This window comes from Bombina bombina, chromosome 4, assembly GCF_027579735.1.
Source record: "Bombina bombina isolate aBomBom1 chromosome 4, aBomBom1.pri, whole genome shotgun sequence".
Classification (NCBI taxonomy): domain Eukaryota; kingdom Metazoa; phylum Chordata; class Amphibia; order Anura; family Bombinatoridae; genus Bombina; species Bombina bombina.
The window spans coordinates 261225905-261242291 of record NC_069502.1 but is presented as its reverse complement, the minus strand read 5'-3'; the positions used below and the strand labels follow the sequence as shown (position 1 = coordinate 261242291).

At 39.4% G+C, this 16387-nt stretch overlaps 1 protein-coding gene across 4 annotated transcripts in view; it reads right to left on the bottom strand.

The window, feature by feature from the left end:
* Nucleotides 1–16387, bottom strand: part of DGKD (diacylglycerol kinase delta) — a 202331-nt gene that overhangs the window by 77564 nt on the left and 108380 nt on the right. For all 4 annotated transcript variants that reach the window (XM_053709934.1, XM_053709937.1, XM_053709936.1 and 1 more), the window contains exons 9-12: nucleotides 14657–14819; nucleotides 13211–13319; nucleotides 12044–12183; nucleotides 4814–4898 (exon numbers count right to left, since the gene is read on the bottom strand). In XM_053709934.1, the coding sequence (XP_053565909.1) occupies nucleotides 4814–4898; nucleotides 12044–12183; nucleotides 13211–13319; nucleotides 14657–14819 (497 nt within the window). The remainder of the gene's footprint in view (nucleotides 1–4813; nucleotides 4899–12043; nucleotides 12184–13210; nucleotides 13320–14656; nucleotides 14820–16387) is intronic.

Here is a 16387-nt window from a genome sequence, read left to right as displayed (position 1 = left end):
GCAAAATGAGTTACATATCTATGCTGTCTGGAGAAGTCTGATCCACCCCCCTTATGAGTGTTTAGCATCAGAAACACAGACATTGTATTTCAACTGAGTTCACAGCAGCTTATTTGCTTCTAGGCATGCTCCAGCAGATAATGAGTGTTAAAGTCTTGTATTCTACCAAACAAAGGTGGATATAGATACAATCATAGAAGGAATTGTGTGGGGGGAGTTAGAGCTGTATAATTCGGAAATTTAAAAGACTAGGGTAATGGTGAGGCACTGCAGTATAAATTTGCAGGTAAAGTAATTAAAGTACATATTATATGTTTTCTCTATCCCAACTTGTTTTATGTCCCTTTAAATCTGATTCTGAAGTTCTCTTACTGGCTCTTTGTTCATGGACATTCTTGAGCCATGTTCCTAGTTGCAAAGAAAATACTCCAATAGTGGAGCTGGGGTTGTAAAGTGGAGGCCACTTTACATTCACACTTCCCTAATTTACGGCCAGATTATGAGTTTTGCGTTATGAGTGGCTCGGTAATAACTTGCAAGTTATTTCCACCGCTCACCTTTAATCGCGCTGCTATTACAGGTTTTCCAAAAACCTGCGTTTGCGAGCAATATGGCAGCGTTGAGCTCCATACCGCACACAAATACCAGCACTGCTTTGAGCTGGTTTTACGTGCTCGTACATGATTTCCCCATAGACATCAATGGGGAGAGCCGGCTAAAAAAAAGCCTAACACTTGCAATAATGGAGCGTAAAGCTCCGTAACGCAGCCCCATTGATTCCTATGAGGAAAGAAAATGTATGTTTAAACCTAACACCATAACATAAACCCTGAGTCTAAACATCCTTAATCTGCCGCCCCCGACATCGCCCCCACCTACATTACACTTATTAATCCCTAATCTGCCGCCCCCGACATCGCCGCCACCTACATTACACTTATTAACCCCTAATCTGCTGCCCCCGACATCGCCGCTACCTACATTACACTTATTAACCCCTAATCTGCCGCCCCCAACATCGGCGCCACCTTCATTACACTTATTAACCCCTAATCTGCCGCCACCTACCTACACTTATTAACCCCTAATCTGCCGACCCCAACGTCGCCGTCGCCACTATACTAAAGTTATTAACCCCTAAACCTCTGGCCTCCCACACCACTAACACTAAATAAACATATTAACCTCTAAACCTAACCCTAAGTCTAACCCTAACCCCCCTAACTTTAATATAATTAAAATAAATCTAAATACAAATTACTATTATTACCTAAATAATTCCTATTTAAAACTAAATACAAACTTACCTATAAAATAAAACCTAAGCTAGCTACAATATAACTAATAGTTACATTGTAGCTAGCTTAGGTTTTATTTTTATTTTGTCAGTTTGTATTTATTTTAACTAGGTAGACTAGTTAGTAAATAGTTATTAACTATTTACTAGCTACCTAGTTAGAATAAATACAAAGTTACCTGTAAAATAAAACCTAACCTGAGTTACACTAAAACCTAACATTACACTAAAATTAAATAAATTAAATTAACAAAATACATTTATCTAAATTACAAAAAATAATAAACACTAAATTACACAAAATAAAAAAGAAATTATCAAATATTTAAACTAATAACACCTAATCTAATAGCCCTATCAAAATAAAAAAGCCCCCCGAAAACAAAACCCTAGCCTACACTAAACTGCCAATGGCCCTTAAAAGGGCCTTTTGCAGGGCATTGCCCCAAAGAAATCGGCTCTTTTACCTGTAAAAAAACAACAACCCCCCCAACAGTAAAACCCACCACTTACACAACCAAACCCCCCCCCCAAAAAAAACCTACCCAAAAAACCTAAGCTCCCCATTGCCTTGAAAAGGGCACTTGGATGGGCATTGCCCTTAAAAGGGCAGTTAGCTCTTTAACATTGCCCAAAGTCCCTAATCTAAAATTAAAACCCACCCAATATACCCCTAAAAAAACCTAACACTAACCCCTGAAGATCCACTTACAGTTTTTGAAGACCGGACATCCATCCTCATCAAGCCGGTAAAAGTCTTCATCCAAGCGGCAAGAAGTCATCAATGAATCCGGGAGAAGTCTTCATCCAAGCGGCAAGAAGTCGTCCTCCAGGCGGGCAGAAGTCTTCATCCAGACGGCATCTTCTATCTTCATCCTTCCGACGCGGAGCAGCTCCATCTTCAAGACACCCGGCGCGCATCCTCTTCTTTCGATGGCTGTTCAAGAATGAAGTTTCCGTTAAATGACTTCATCCAAGATGGCGTCCCTTGAATTCTGATTGGCTGATAGAATTCTATCAGTAAATCAGAATTAAAGGGTAAAAAATCCTATTGGCTGATGCAATTGGATCAGCCAATAGGATTAAAGCTCAATCCTATTGGCTGATTGCAAGTGGATCTTCGGGGGTTAGTGTTAGGTTTTTGAAAAGGGTTTATTGGGTTGGTTTTTTCTATTTTAGATTAGGGACTTTGGGCAACGTATAGGAGCTAAATGCCCTTTTAAGGGCAATGCCCACCCAAATGCCCTTTTCAGGGCAATGGGGAGCTTAGGATTTTTAAGTAGGTTTTATTTGGGGGGGTTGGTTGTATGGGTGGTGGGTTTTACTGTTGGGGGGTTGTTTGTATTTTTTTTTTTTACAGGTAAAAGAGCTGATTTCTTTGGGGGGGCTTTTTTTATTTTAGTAGGGCTATTAGATTAGGTGTAATTAGTTTAAATATTTGATCATTTCTTTTTTATTTTGTGTAATTTAGTGTTTATTATTTTTTGTAATTTAAATAAATGTATTTTGTTAATTTAATTTATTTAATTTTAGTGTAATGTTAGGTTTTAGTGTAAGTTTTATTTTACAGGTAAATTTGTATTTATTTTGACTAGGTAGCTAGTAAATAGTTAATATCTATTTACTAACTAGTCTACCTAGTTAAAATAAATACAAACTTACCTGTGAAATAAAAATAAAACATAAGCTAGATACAATATAACTATTAGTTATAATGTAGCGATCTTAGGTTTTATTTTACAGGTAAGTATTTATTTACTTTTAAATAGGAATAATTTAGGTATTGTCATTTTTATTTGGGATTACTTTAATTATGTTAAAGTTAGTGGGTGTTAGGGTTAGGGTTATGTTAGGGTTAGGTTTATAGGTTAATAACTTTAGTATAGTGGCAGCGACATTGGGGGCAGCATATTACGGGTTAATAAGTGTAGTTAGGTGGCGGCGATTTTGGGGGCAGCAGATTTGGGGTTAATAACAGTAATGTAGGTTGCGGCAATGTTAAGGACAGCAGATTAGGGGTTAATAAGTGTATGTAGATGGTGACGACATTGGGGCAGCAGATTAGGGGTTAATAATATTTAACTAGTGTTTACGATGCGGGAGTGCGGCGGTTTAGGGGTTAATATGTTTATTATAGTGGTGGCGGTGTCCAGAACGGCAGATTAGGAGTTAATAATTTTATTTTAGTGTTTGCGATGCGGGAGGGCCTCGGTTTAGGGGTTAATATGTAGTTTATGGGTGTTAGTGTACTTTGTGACACTTTAGTTATGAGTTTTATGCTACAGCTTTTCAACGTAAAACCCATAACTACTGACTTTCAGTTTACGGTACAGATCTTGTAGTTATAGACTGTACCGCTCACTTTTTGGCCGAACAGGTAAACTCGTAATACCGGCGCTATGGAAGTCCCATTGAAAAAGGACTTTTTAAAAAGTACGGTAGTTACGTTGCGTGACAGCCAAAAAAGTGTGCCGTACAGCTATACCTACAAGACTCGTAATACCAGCGGTAGTGAAAAAGCAGCGTTATGAGGCTTTTTCACGTTAATTTTGACTCTTCAGCCACTTTAAACCAACAGACATAAAATGTCAAATGGATTATAGAGATATAGGGTAATGGATTATAAAGATATAGGGTAATTGCCATCAAAGCTGTAAATATTCTGAATTATATAGCTTGTAAATGATGATAACACAATGGAGATGATAACCAAGGGTAACTAAATGTAAGAAGCAATAATGCCTTTGGTGAATATATGCGTTCTACAGATCAGCCTGTTATACATTGCCATAAATTGTGAGATTCACAATCAGTTAAAAGTCACAAATAATGAACAAGCTTAAATAGCACCCTGGCCTTTATTGTTTTGATGGCACTGGCACAATAACTTGTTGAACTGCTATGGCAAGTAAAATACTGTGGTCATGTAAGGTTCTAATGGCCCCATGTACTAAGGGGAGACGGACAAGGTTGCCCTACTTGGGAACATTTCCGCCCATCTTTGTGGACAGAAAGGAGAATCACAAGTTTCAATAAAGTCTAACTCCAAGTAGAAAGAAAAGGTGACCCCTCTCATATGCTCAGAAATAAAATAATCATTATTAGATCATTGACCTTATGGAGCGGTGTGACCTTCTAGCCCACCACTTGTCACAATATATACAGATCATGACTTTCTTGTGTAGACTTCTATAGTCTACCTTTCTCAGAATGTGTCTGAACGATTTCAAAGCTGTAATTCTATGGTATCTTATGAGGACTGGTGGATCTCATGCCTTGCCTAACTTCTATTCCTGCTGTGTAAATTTAATTTGTGATAAAGGTGACTGGTTCATAAAATACATTTTCTATAAAGGTGTTTGCCACAGATAAGTTGAGAAGTTAACTCTCTGCGTTTTAGAAGAAAAAAAAAAAAAGGATTAATTTACCATTGTAGGAAAATATGTTGAACAGTAGATCCCATCAGCAAACCTGTTTCTGGACAACACAAACTCATTGCCATCATCTATATCTCACCTCACAATCCTCATTTGGGTCTGAAGCTGCGCTGGAATCTAGTGACTGGGTAGGCAGTTTGGTTTCATAAACCATAATGCTCCACCTGTCAGGAAACAAAGATTAATATGGGATTAATGTCTTGTTAATCACATGACTGCAGAAGGACACAGATAACCTCTAGCAAAAAAATACAATTATTACACATGTCCTTGTCCCTTTCTTCTATATTAGGTTTGAAAGTTAACATAGTGCTCACTCCAATGTTTTAAACTCCTATAAAAACAATTCTTAATTACATTATTATGACTATTTTACTTTTTTAGTGTAAAAGAGTTATGTAATCTAAAATGCAATGTATCTGCTTTGATATAGTATAGATACCCTATAAACTACAAATACTTAATGGACATAAAAGAAAATTATTTAAAATGCATAGTATAAACCAGCAAATAAGCTTAGCAAAAAAAAAAAAAAAAATGCTTACCTGATACATTTCTTTCTTTTGCGATGTACCGAGTCCACGGATTCATCCTAACTTGAGGGATATTGTCCTTCCTGACAGGAAGTAGCAAAGAGAGCACCACAGCAGAGCTGTCTATATAGCTCCCCCCTTAACTCCACCCCCCAGTCATTCGACCGAAGGCCAAGGAAGAAAAGGAGAAACTATAAGGTGCAGAGGTGACTGAAGTTTACATAAAAAAATACTATCTATATTGAATAGACAGGGCGGGCCGTGGACTCGGTACATCGCAAAAGAAAGAAATTTATCAGGTAAGCATTAATTTTGTTTTCTTTTGCATGATGTACAGAGTCCACGGATTCATCCTAACTTGTGGGATACCAATACCAAAACTTTAGGACACGGATGAAGGGAGGGACAAGACAGGAACCTAAACGGAAGGCGCCACTGCTTGCAAAACCTCTCTCCCAAAAATAGCCTCCGAAGAAGCAAAAGTATCAAATTTATAAAATTTTGAAAAGGTATGAAGCAACGACCAAGTCGCAGTCTTACAAATCTGTTCAACAGCCCATGTGGAAGCCCATGTGGAAGCTACCACTCTAGTAGAATGAGCTTTAATCCTTTCAGGAGGCTGCTGTCCAGCAGCCTCATAAGCTAAACGGAAGATGCTTTTCAGCCAAAAGGAAAGAGAAGTCGCCGTAGCCTTTTGACCCCTACGCTTTCCAGAATAGACAACAAACAAAGAAGATGTTTGACGAAAATCTTTGGTTGCCTGCAAATAAAATTTCAAAGCACGAACCATGTCCAAGTTGTGCAACTGACGTTCCTTCTTAGAAGAAGGATTAGGACACAGAGAAGGAACAACAATTTCTTGATTCATATTCCTGTTAGTAACAACCTTAGGTAGGAACCCAGGCTTGGTACGCAAAACCACCTTATCAGCATGGAACACAAGATAAGGAGAGTCACATAGTAATGCAGATAGTTCAGAAACTCTTCGAGCTGAAGAGATAGCAACTAGGAACAAAACTTTCCAAGATAAAAGCTTAATATCTATGGAATGCATGGGTTCAAACGGAACCCCCTGAAGAACTCTAAGAACTAAATTTAGACTCCATGGCGGAGCAATAGGTTTAAACACAGGATTAATTCTAACTAAAGCCTGACAAAAAGCCTGAACGTCTGGAACATCTGCCAGACGCTTGTGCAACAAAATAGACAGAGCAGATATCTGTCCCTTTAGGGAACTAGCTGATAATCCTTTCTCCAATCCCTCTTGGAGAAAAGACAAAATCCTAGGAATCCTGATTTTACTCCTGGAGAAGACTTTGGATTCACACCAATGAAGATATTTACACCATATCTTATGATAGATTTTCCTGGTGACAGGCTTTCGAGCCTGAATCAAGGTATTTATGACTGACTCAGAGAAACCCCGCTTTGATAGAATCAAGCGTTCAATCTCCAAGCAGTCAGTTGCAGAGAAATTAGATTTGGATGCTTGAATGGACCTTGAATCAGAAGGTCCTGTCTCAATGGCAGAGACCATGGTGGAAGGGATGACATGTCCACCAGGTCTGCATACCAAGTCCTGCGTGGCCACGCAGGTGCTATCAAAATCACAGATGCTCTCTCCTGTTAGATTCTGGCAATCAGACGTGGAAGGAGAGGGAAAGGTGGAAACACATAAGCCAGGTTGAATGACCAGGGTACTGCTAGAGCATCTATCAGTACAGCCTGAGGATCCCTTGACCTGGAGCCGTAACAAGGAAGTTTGGCGTTCTGACGAGACGCCATCAGATCCAACTCTGGTGTGCCCCATAGCCGAACCAGCTGAGCAAACACCCCCGGATGGAGTTCCCACTCCCCCGGATGAAAAGTCTGATGACTTAGAAAATCTGCCTCCCAGTTCTCTACACCTGGGATATAGATCGCTGACAGATGGCAAGAGTGAGCCTCTGCCCATTGGATTGAGACCTCTATCATCGCTAAGGAACTCTTTGTTCCGCCCTGATGATTGATATAAGCCACAGTCGTGATGTTGTCCGACTGAAACCTGATGAATCTGGCCGAAGCCAGCTAAGGCCATGCCTGGAGAGCATTGAATATCGCTCTTAATTCCAGAATATTTATCGGTAGGAGAGCCTCCTCCCAAGTCCACTAACCTTGAGCTTTCAGGGAATTCCAGACTGCACCCCAGCCCAGAAGGCTGGCGTCTATCATCACTATAACCCATTCTGGCCTGCGGAAACACATTCCCTGGGACAGATGATCCTGTGACAACCACCAAAGAAGAGAGTCTCTGGTCTCTTGATCCAGATTTATCTGAGGAGATAAATCCACATAATCCCCATTCCACTGATTGAGCATGCATAGTTGCAGTGGTCTGAGATGCAAGCGAGCAAACGGAACTATGTCCATTGCCGCTACCATTAGTCCGATTACCTCCATACACTGAGCCACTGACGGCCGAGGAATGGAATGAAGAGCTCGGCAGGTGGACAAAATCTTTGATTTCCTGACCTCCGTCATAAATATTTTCATGTCCACCGAGTCTATCAGAGTCCCTAGAAATGAAACTCTTGTGAGGAGGGAAAGAGAACTCTTTTTTACGTTCACTTTCCACCCGTGAGACCTTAGAAAGGCCAACACTATGTCCGTGTGAGACTTGTCTAGTTGGAAGGACGACGCTTGAATTAGAATGTCATCTAGATAAGGCACCACTGCTATGCCCCGTGGCCTTAGAACTTCCAGAAGGGACCCTAGCACCTTCGTGAAGATTCGCGGCGCCATGGCCAACCCGAAAGGAAGAGCCACAAACTGATAATGCTTGTCCAGAAAGGCGAACCTGAGGAACTGGTGATGATCTTTGTGGATAGGAATGTGCAGATACGCATCCTTTAAGTTCACGGTGGTCATATATTGACCCTCCTGGATCAATGGTAAGATAGTCCGAATGGTCTCCATCTTGAAAGATGGAACTCTTAGGAATTGGTTTAGGATCTTGAGATCCAGAATTGGTCTGAAGGTTACCTCCTTTTTGGGAACTATAAACAGATTGGAGTAGAAACCCTGCCCCTGTTCTGCTTTTGGAACTGGGCAGATCACTCCCATGGTAAAAAGGTCTTCTACACAGCGTAAGAACGCCTCTCTTTTTGTCGGGTTTACAGACAATTGAGAAAGATGGAACCTCCCCCTTGGAGGGGAATCCTTGAAAACTAGAAGGTATCCCTGGGTTACAATTTCTACTGCCCAGGAATCCTGAACGTCTCTTGCCCAGGCCTGAGCAAAGAGAGAGAGTCTGCCCCCTACTAGATCCGGTCCCGGATCGGGGGCTACCCCTTCATGCTGACTTAGTGGCAGCAGCAGGCTTTTTGACCTGTTTACCCTTGTTCCAAGCCTGATTAGGTCTCCAGGTTGGCTTGGATTGAGCAAAGTTCCCCTCTTGCTTTGCAGCAGGGGAAGAGGTAGAGGGACCACTCTTGAAGTTTCGAAAGGAAAGAAAATTATTTTGTTTGGTCCTTGTCTTATTTGACTTATCCTGAGGGAGGGTATGACTAGGGATGCACCGAAATTTCGGCCGCAGAAAGTTTCGGCCGAAAATTGCATTTTTGGCTATTTCGGTTTTCGGTTTTTTTGCCTGTTAGTTTTGGTAAAATTATTGTGTAGCATATTTCAAATTTGATGCTAGCCTAGAGCTGCTGTTTAAGTTTATTACTTCACTTACTGTTCTGCATATAATGAGTTTTCTAGGATTATACTTTATTTGGATAATTGGTAAAAAAAAAACCTGTTAAATATGATTATGTTACATAAAACTAAATGAAGAATAATACGGTATATTGATATTTATAATTGTTTTAAGTAGGGATGCACCAAAATTTTGGTCGCAGAAACATTTTGGTCTAAAATGGCATTATTTTTTGCCTGTTTTTTTTTTTTTCTTGGTAAAATTATTGTGTAGCATATTATTGTTTTAAGATATTTTTGTCCAATTTTAGTGTGTTACTTTCAATAAAAGTGTGGGCTTTTTTTATTGGCTCTAATTATGCAAAAAAAAAACTAAAAAAATGTTATTTGAAAATAATTTGAAAAAATACATTTTCGGTATCAGTTTCGGTTTTTGGCCAAGTGTATCCCGGATTTTCGGATTCGGTTTCGGTCCAGAATTTCCATTTCGGTGCATCACTAGGTATGACCCTTCCCTCCAGTAATGTCTGAAATGATTTCTTTCAATGCAGGCCCGAATAGGGTCTTACCTTTGAAAGGGATGGACAAAAGATTAGATTTAGATGACACATCAGCTGAACAGGACTTAAGCCATAACGCTCTACGCGCTAAAATGGCAAAACCTGACTTCTTAGCCGCAAATTTAGCAAGATGAAAAGCGGCATCTGTAATAAAAGAATTAGCCAACTTAAGAGCCTTAATTCTGTCCAAAATATCATCTAGTGGGGTCTCCATCTGAAGAGCCTCTTCTAGAGCCTCAAAACAAAAGGCAGCTGCAGTGGTTACAGGAACAATGCATGCTATAGGTTGAAGAAGAAAACCTTGATGAACAAAAATTTTCTTTAGGAGACCCTCTATTTTTTTATCCATAGGATCAATGAAAGCACAACTGTCTTCAAAAGGTATAGTTGTACGCTTAGCCAGTGTAGAAATAGCTCCCTCCACCTTAGGGACCGTCTGCCATGAGTCCTTTATGGTGTCAGAAATGTGAAACATTTTCTTAAAAACAAGAGGGGGAGAGAACGGAATACCTGGTTTATCCCACTCCTTAGTAACAATGTCCGAAATCCTCTTAGGGACCGGAAACACATCAGTGTAAACAGGAACCTCTAAATATTTGTCCATTTTACACAATTTCTCTGGAACTACAATAGGGTCACAATCATCCAGAGTAGCTAAAACCTCCCTGAGCAATAAGCGGAGGTGCTCTAGCTTAAATTTAAATGCCGTCATATCTGAATCTGTCTGAGAGAAAATCTTTCCTGAATCAGAAATCTCTCCCTCAGACAGCAAATCCCTCATCCCTACTTCAGAACATTGTGAGGGAATATCGGATACGGCTACTAAAGCGTCAGAAGGCTCAGCATTTGTTCTTAACCCAGAGCTACTATGCTTCCCTTGTAACCCAGGCAGCTTAGATAAAACCTCTGTGAGGGTAGTATTCATAACTGAAGCCATATCTTGCAAGGTGAAAGAATTAGACGCACTAGAAGTACTTGGCGTCGCTTGTGCGGGTGTTACTGGTTGTGACACTTGGGGAGAACTAGATGGCAAAACCTGATTTCCTTCTGTCTGAGAATCATCTAATGCCAAACTTTTATAAGTCAAAATATGCTGTTTGCAATTTATAGACAAATCAGTACAAGTGGGACACATTCTAAGAGGGGGTTCCACAATGGCTTCTAAACAAATGAAACAATGAGTTTCCTCAGTGCAGACATGTTTAACAGACTAGTAATAAAGCAAGCAAGCTTGGAAAACACTTTATTTAATGAAAAAAACACAATTTGCAAAAACGGTACTGTGCCATTAAGAGAAAAAAAGAAATACACAAACTGCAAAACAGGTTAAAATTGCTTAAATTTTTCAGAAATTTTAAGTGTACCCAACTAAGCTTTAGAAGGATTGCACCACAAGGTAATAAGCAATAAACTCCCAAATGAAAAAAACGGATTGATAAGTGTCTAAAACCGGTTAAACACCCCTATAAGCACCTTGCTGTGGCCCTACCTGTCCTTAGGAACCGATAATATGGGGTTTAAAGCTTCAATTAGTCCCTCAGAAGACTCTCAGAAGACTCTCAGGACCTCAGGAGAAGTTGCTTGCTGCTTGTAAATGTAGGCCCCGCCCACCTCACTCGATGTTGCTGGGGCCTACACAAAACTAACAAACCCTGCCTGAAAGCCATGTGGGTTATAAACAACCCCAAAGAACCCTCAAGCAAATGTCCAATAAAACAGAAAAAGTTACTCCCAGACACAAAAACGTGTGTCCCAAATTCACATAATAAACTGAGTGCCCACAAAAAATTAACCCTTTATGCAAGCTAGTAAAAACCTCTGATAACACTAGGATTACTGCTTACCCTTCCCCTAATGGGGACACTGTCAGCCTTTCTGAGTTAACACAGTCTCTGCAGAAAATATGACTGAACATACCTCATTGCTGTATAGCAAGAAACCGTTCCTCACACTGAAGTTTTACTGTACTCCTCAGCTTCTGTGGGAACAGCAGTGGACCTTAGTTACAAATGCTAAGATCATCATCCTCCAGGCAGAAATCTTCAGCTATGTCCTGCCTGAGAGTAAATAGTACAACACCGGTACCATTTAAAAATAACAAACACTTGATTGAAGATAAAATAAAACTAACAGTTTAACACCTCTTCTCTTTACTCTTCCTGCTTAGAGACAGCAAAGAGAATGACTGGGGGGTGGAGTTAAGGGGGGAGCTATATAGACAGCTCTGCTGTGGTGCTCTCTTTGCTACTTCCTGTCAGGAAGGACAATATCCCACAAGTTAGGATGAATCCGTGGACTCGGTACATCATGCAAAAGAAAATACATTTTTTCTAGAAGCATTTAAACTGCCATTTAGTTAGCAAAACTTGCATGGCTTTGCCATTTTATGGAATTTTAGGAATATACTCCTAGAAACTCTTTATGTTCCTGATCATATCTACAATATATACACCAGTTTCCAGTTCCTCTGTAGGAGGGGGAGAGCAATGCATTAGCAGCAGACAATATAAATACTGCTATTCTATTTTACACAATTACCTATCTAGCATCTTCGTGCCTGCTCGCTCTAGCTTCTCCAGAATCTGAGGGAGTTGTGTGTCATCATCACAAGCAGATCCCCAGCCAAGCACTCGAGCAAGATCATTCCCGGTGCCTAGAGGCAATACTCCTAGCTGACACTGGAAAACAAAGCGAATGCAGAGTCACTGTATGGAGCCGTTAGCAAAAGGAAGTATATAGTCAGAAAAGGAGGCGGAGACTATAAAACTAAAACAGACTAAATACATGATTTGGAGACAGAAACCTTCACTGAAGGGGACAGCTCTCTCAGAAAATGTACGGATGTGGCCAGACTTTAAGTGCCAAAAGGGTCAAAGAATTACATGTTCAAAGTTGTGAGAGCGTGTAATTTTAAGACTATCGAACCTACACTACTCTGTGTTTAACCCCTGCAAAGCAGTTGAACACACAGTAGAAGTGCTGCTATGGATCCATGGAGCACTGCTGGTCCAGAGCGTAACCCACTGATACACTCAGCAGCGCTAGTCACATGACTCAGGTGTTCAACTAGAACTGCTGATTGGGTCTTTAGTATTTCTGCTCAGGACCCATGAGGGTTAAACACACAGTAGTGTAGGGTCGATAGTCTTAAAACATTTTTTATTCTGCAATATTTCTGTTTACAAATATTTAAACCAGGGGAAGAAAAGTGAAAACAAAATCTTGTTTTTACATAAAATGAGAGGTTAAAGGGGCACTGAACCCAAATTTTTTATTTGTGATTCAGATAGAGCATGCAATTTTAAGCAACTTTCTAATTTACTCCTATTATCAATTTTTCTTTGTTCTCTTGCTATCTTTATTTGAAAAAGAAGGCATCAAAGCTTTTTTTTGGTTCAGAACTATGGACAACATTTTTTTATTGGTGGATGAATTTATCCACCAATCAGCAAGGACAACCCAAGTTGTTCACCAAAAATGGGTCGGCATCTAAACTTACATTCTTGCATTTCAAATAAAGATACCAAGAGAATGAAACAAATTTGATAATAGGAGTAAATTAGAAAGTTGCTTAAAATTCCATGCTCTATCTGAATCACGAAAGAAAAAATTTGGGTTCAGTGTCCCTTTAAGGTGAGCATATGCTAAGGGCAGATGTGTCTAGAAGGCAGTATGGGAACAGGCATCACAGACTTTTATGAGTACCTGTTTGTGAAGATTCAGGGCATCTATTTCAGAGAGGACCCATCCAACACTCCCATCACCACCACATACAAGAATCCTGAAGGTGTCAAACTTCTGAAATAATCGTAAACTGGAGACAAAGCACATTAATGTAACCAGCATTGTTTAATTTCATTACCACAACAGCTAATTTACTATTTAGGCTTTAATTGAAAACATTTAATAGTGTACTGTAAAAGTGGTTTACCCTTAAAGGGACACAACCCAAATGTTTTCTTTCATGATTCAGATAGCGCATGCAATTTTAAGCAACTTTCTAATTTACTTTTATTATCAATTTTTCTTCGTTCTCTTGCTATCTTTATTTGAAAAAGAAGGCATCTAAGTTAAGGAGCCAGCAAATTGTTGGTTCAGGACCATGGACAGCACTTTTTTATTTGTGCTGTTCAATCAGCAAGGACAACCCAGGTTGTTCACCAAAAATGGGCCGGCATCTAAACTTACATTCTTGCTTTTCAAATAAACATACCAAGAGAATGAAGAAAATTTGATAATAGAAGTAAATTAAAAAGTTGCTTAAAATTGCATGCTCTATCTGAATCACGAAAGAAAAAAATTGGGTTCAGTGTCCCTTTAATGTGTTTGCAGCTGATCTATCTATTTATTGCAGAGTGTACAAAGTATGCAAATGTGTTCCTTTAAGTTTATTTTGTATATGAAATAGCTGTTTTTTGCTCATTGAAACCATAATCCACCAATATGGGCTGAGCTTGTTAAAAGGGGACACATCCTTCTATTATCTTTCTGTGTGTGTGCGTGTGTCTGTGTGTGTATAAATTGTAAACAATTTTATACACTCCTACAGGCTTCAATTCAAATGACAAAATAAAGGCAAAGGAGTTATTTGTAAACAAGCTAACACTCTAGCAGGCAAAATGGAGCATTAGAAACACATTAAATAGGATAAAGGTACAGTTCACTTTTCATTTAGTTATTGCATCAGCCTAAATTTTCACAGCCTCACTTTTATAAACTTAATTTTCTCTTTTATTTTGTCCCTTTGCCCACTTCAATCTTTTCATACCCTTGTGGAGTTCTTTCACATTAATCCTATTCCAAATATAATTTGTCAGCTTCAGATTTATAGGGGCCGAATTATCAAGCTCTGAATGGAGCTTTACACGAGCCGGAAACAGAAGTTATGAAGCAGCGGTCTGAGGTAGCGGAAAGAAATCCACCTGATCTAATACGATCGGGTTGATTGACACCCCCTGAATGGCCGCAAAATTCTGGTGAACTGCTTGTGGAATGATAAATGCCGAAAGCGTATGCTGCTTGTATAATACCCGCTCGCACTTTGATAAATATGCTCCATAATGTTTACATACTCTTTTTTTTTTTTTTTACCTGCCTGTGTCTCCCCAATTTCTCATCTACCCTAAATTTGTATTCCCACTGGGTTCTCACCCTAGATGTGGACCACCATTCATCAGATCGAACACCTGGGCTGGGTTCAGCAGCTGCTTAAAACGCCGTAGGAATTTCACCCCTTGATTGTCTCCACTCTTTGAGTTGACAAAAACGAGTAAGGGGCTAGTGCAGGAGGGGGGGCAGCTGGCCTTCCAGAAACCTTGACAAGTCAGAAAAAAGTCACCAATGGCTACATTTTTAAATCCGACATTAAGTTACATTTCTAGATTTCTTCCAAATACCAAAAGTTTATATTGACAGTGTTTTTTACATAAGGATTTTTTTTTCCAAATATGTGTGTGTGTTTTTTTTTTTTTTTTGTCTATCTATCCCAGTGTTCTCCCCCACCACCCGGTTCCTACTGACCACCCGGCTGAAATGCAAGCTAAATTAAAAGTTCATGATTCCGATAAAGCGTGCCATTTTAAACAACTTTCCAATTACTTCTATTATCAACTTTGCGTTATTCTCTTTCTATACTTTGTTAAAAAGAGTAAATGTTAGGTTGCCTAATAGGAGCTTAGGAGCGTGCATGTGTCTTTAGTATTCTATGGCAGCAGTAATTGCTACTATCGCCTAGATTACGAGTTTTGCGGTATGAGGGGTGCGGTGTTAACTTGCATGTTATTGTCACCGCTCACTTACCTACAGCGCTGGTATTACGGGTTTTTATCAACCCGGCGTAAACAGGCAAGAAGTGAGCGTAGAGCAAAATTGTGCTCCATACCGCACTCCAATACCAGCACTGCTTAAGTGAGCGGTGAGCTGGTTGTACGTGCTCGTGCATGATTTCCCCAAAGACATTAATGGGGAGAGCCGGCTGAGAAAAAGTCTAACACCTGCCAAAAAGCAGCGTAAAGCTCAGTAACGCAGCCCCATTGATTCCTATGGGGAAACGAAATTTAAGTTTACACCTAACACCCTAACATGAACCCTGAGTCTAAACACCCCTAATCTGCCGCCCCCGACATCTGCATTATATTTATTCACCCCTAATCTGCTGCTCCGGACATCGCCGCTACCTACATTATATTTATTAACCCCTAATCTGCTGCCCCCAACATCGCCGCAACCTACCTACATTTACTAACCCCTAATCTGCCGCCCCCAACATTACCGCCACTATTCTAAATTTATTAACCTTTAAAGTCTAACCCTAACACCCCCTAACTTAAATATAATTTAAATACATCTAAATAAAATTCCTATCATTAACTAAATTATTCCTATTCAAAACTAAAAACGTACCTATAAAATAAACCCTAAGCTAGCTACAATATAACTAATAGTTACATTGTATCTAGCTTAGGCTTTATTTTTTATTTTACAGGCAAGTTTGTATTTATTTTAACTAGCTAAAATAAATACAAATTTACCTGTAAAATAAAACCTAACCTAAGTTACACTAACACCTAACACTACACTACAATTAAATAACTTACATAAATTAAATACAATTAGCTAAATTACACAAAAACCCCCCACTAAATTACAGAAAATAAAAAACAAATTACAAGATATTTAAACTAATATACCAAATCTAAGAGCCCTATAAAAATAAAAAAGCCCCCCCAAAATTAAAAAAAACCCCTAGCCTAAACTAAACTATCAATAGCCCTTAAAAGGGCCTTTTGCGGGGAATTTCCCCAAAGAAATCAGCTCTTTTACCTGTAAATAAAAAATACAAATACCCTATCAACAGTAAAACCCACCACCCACACAACCAAC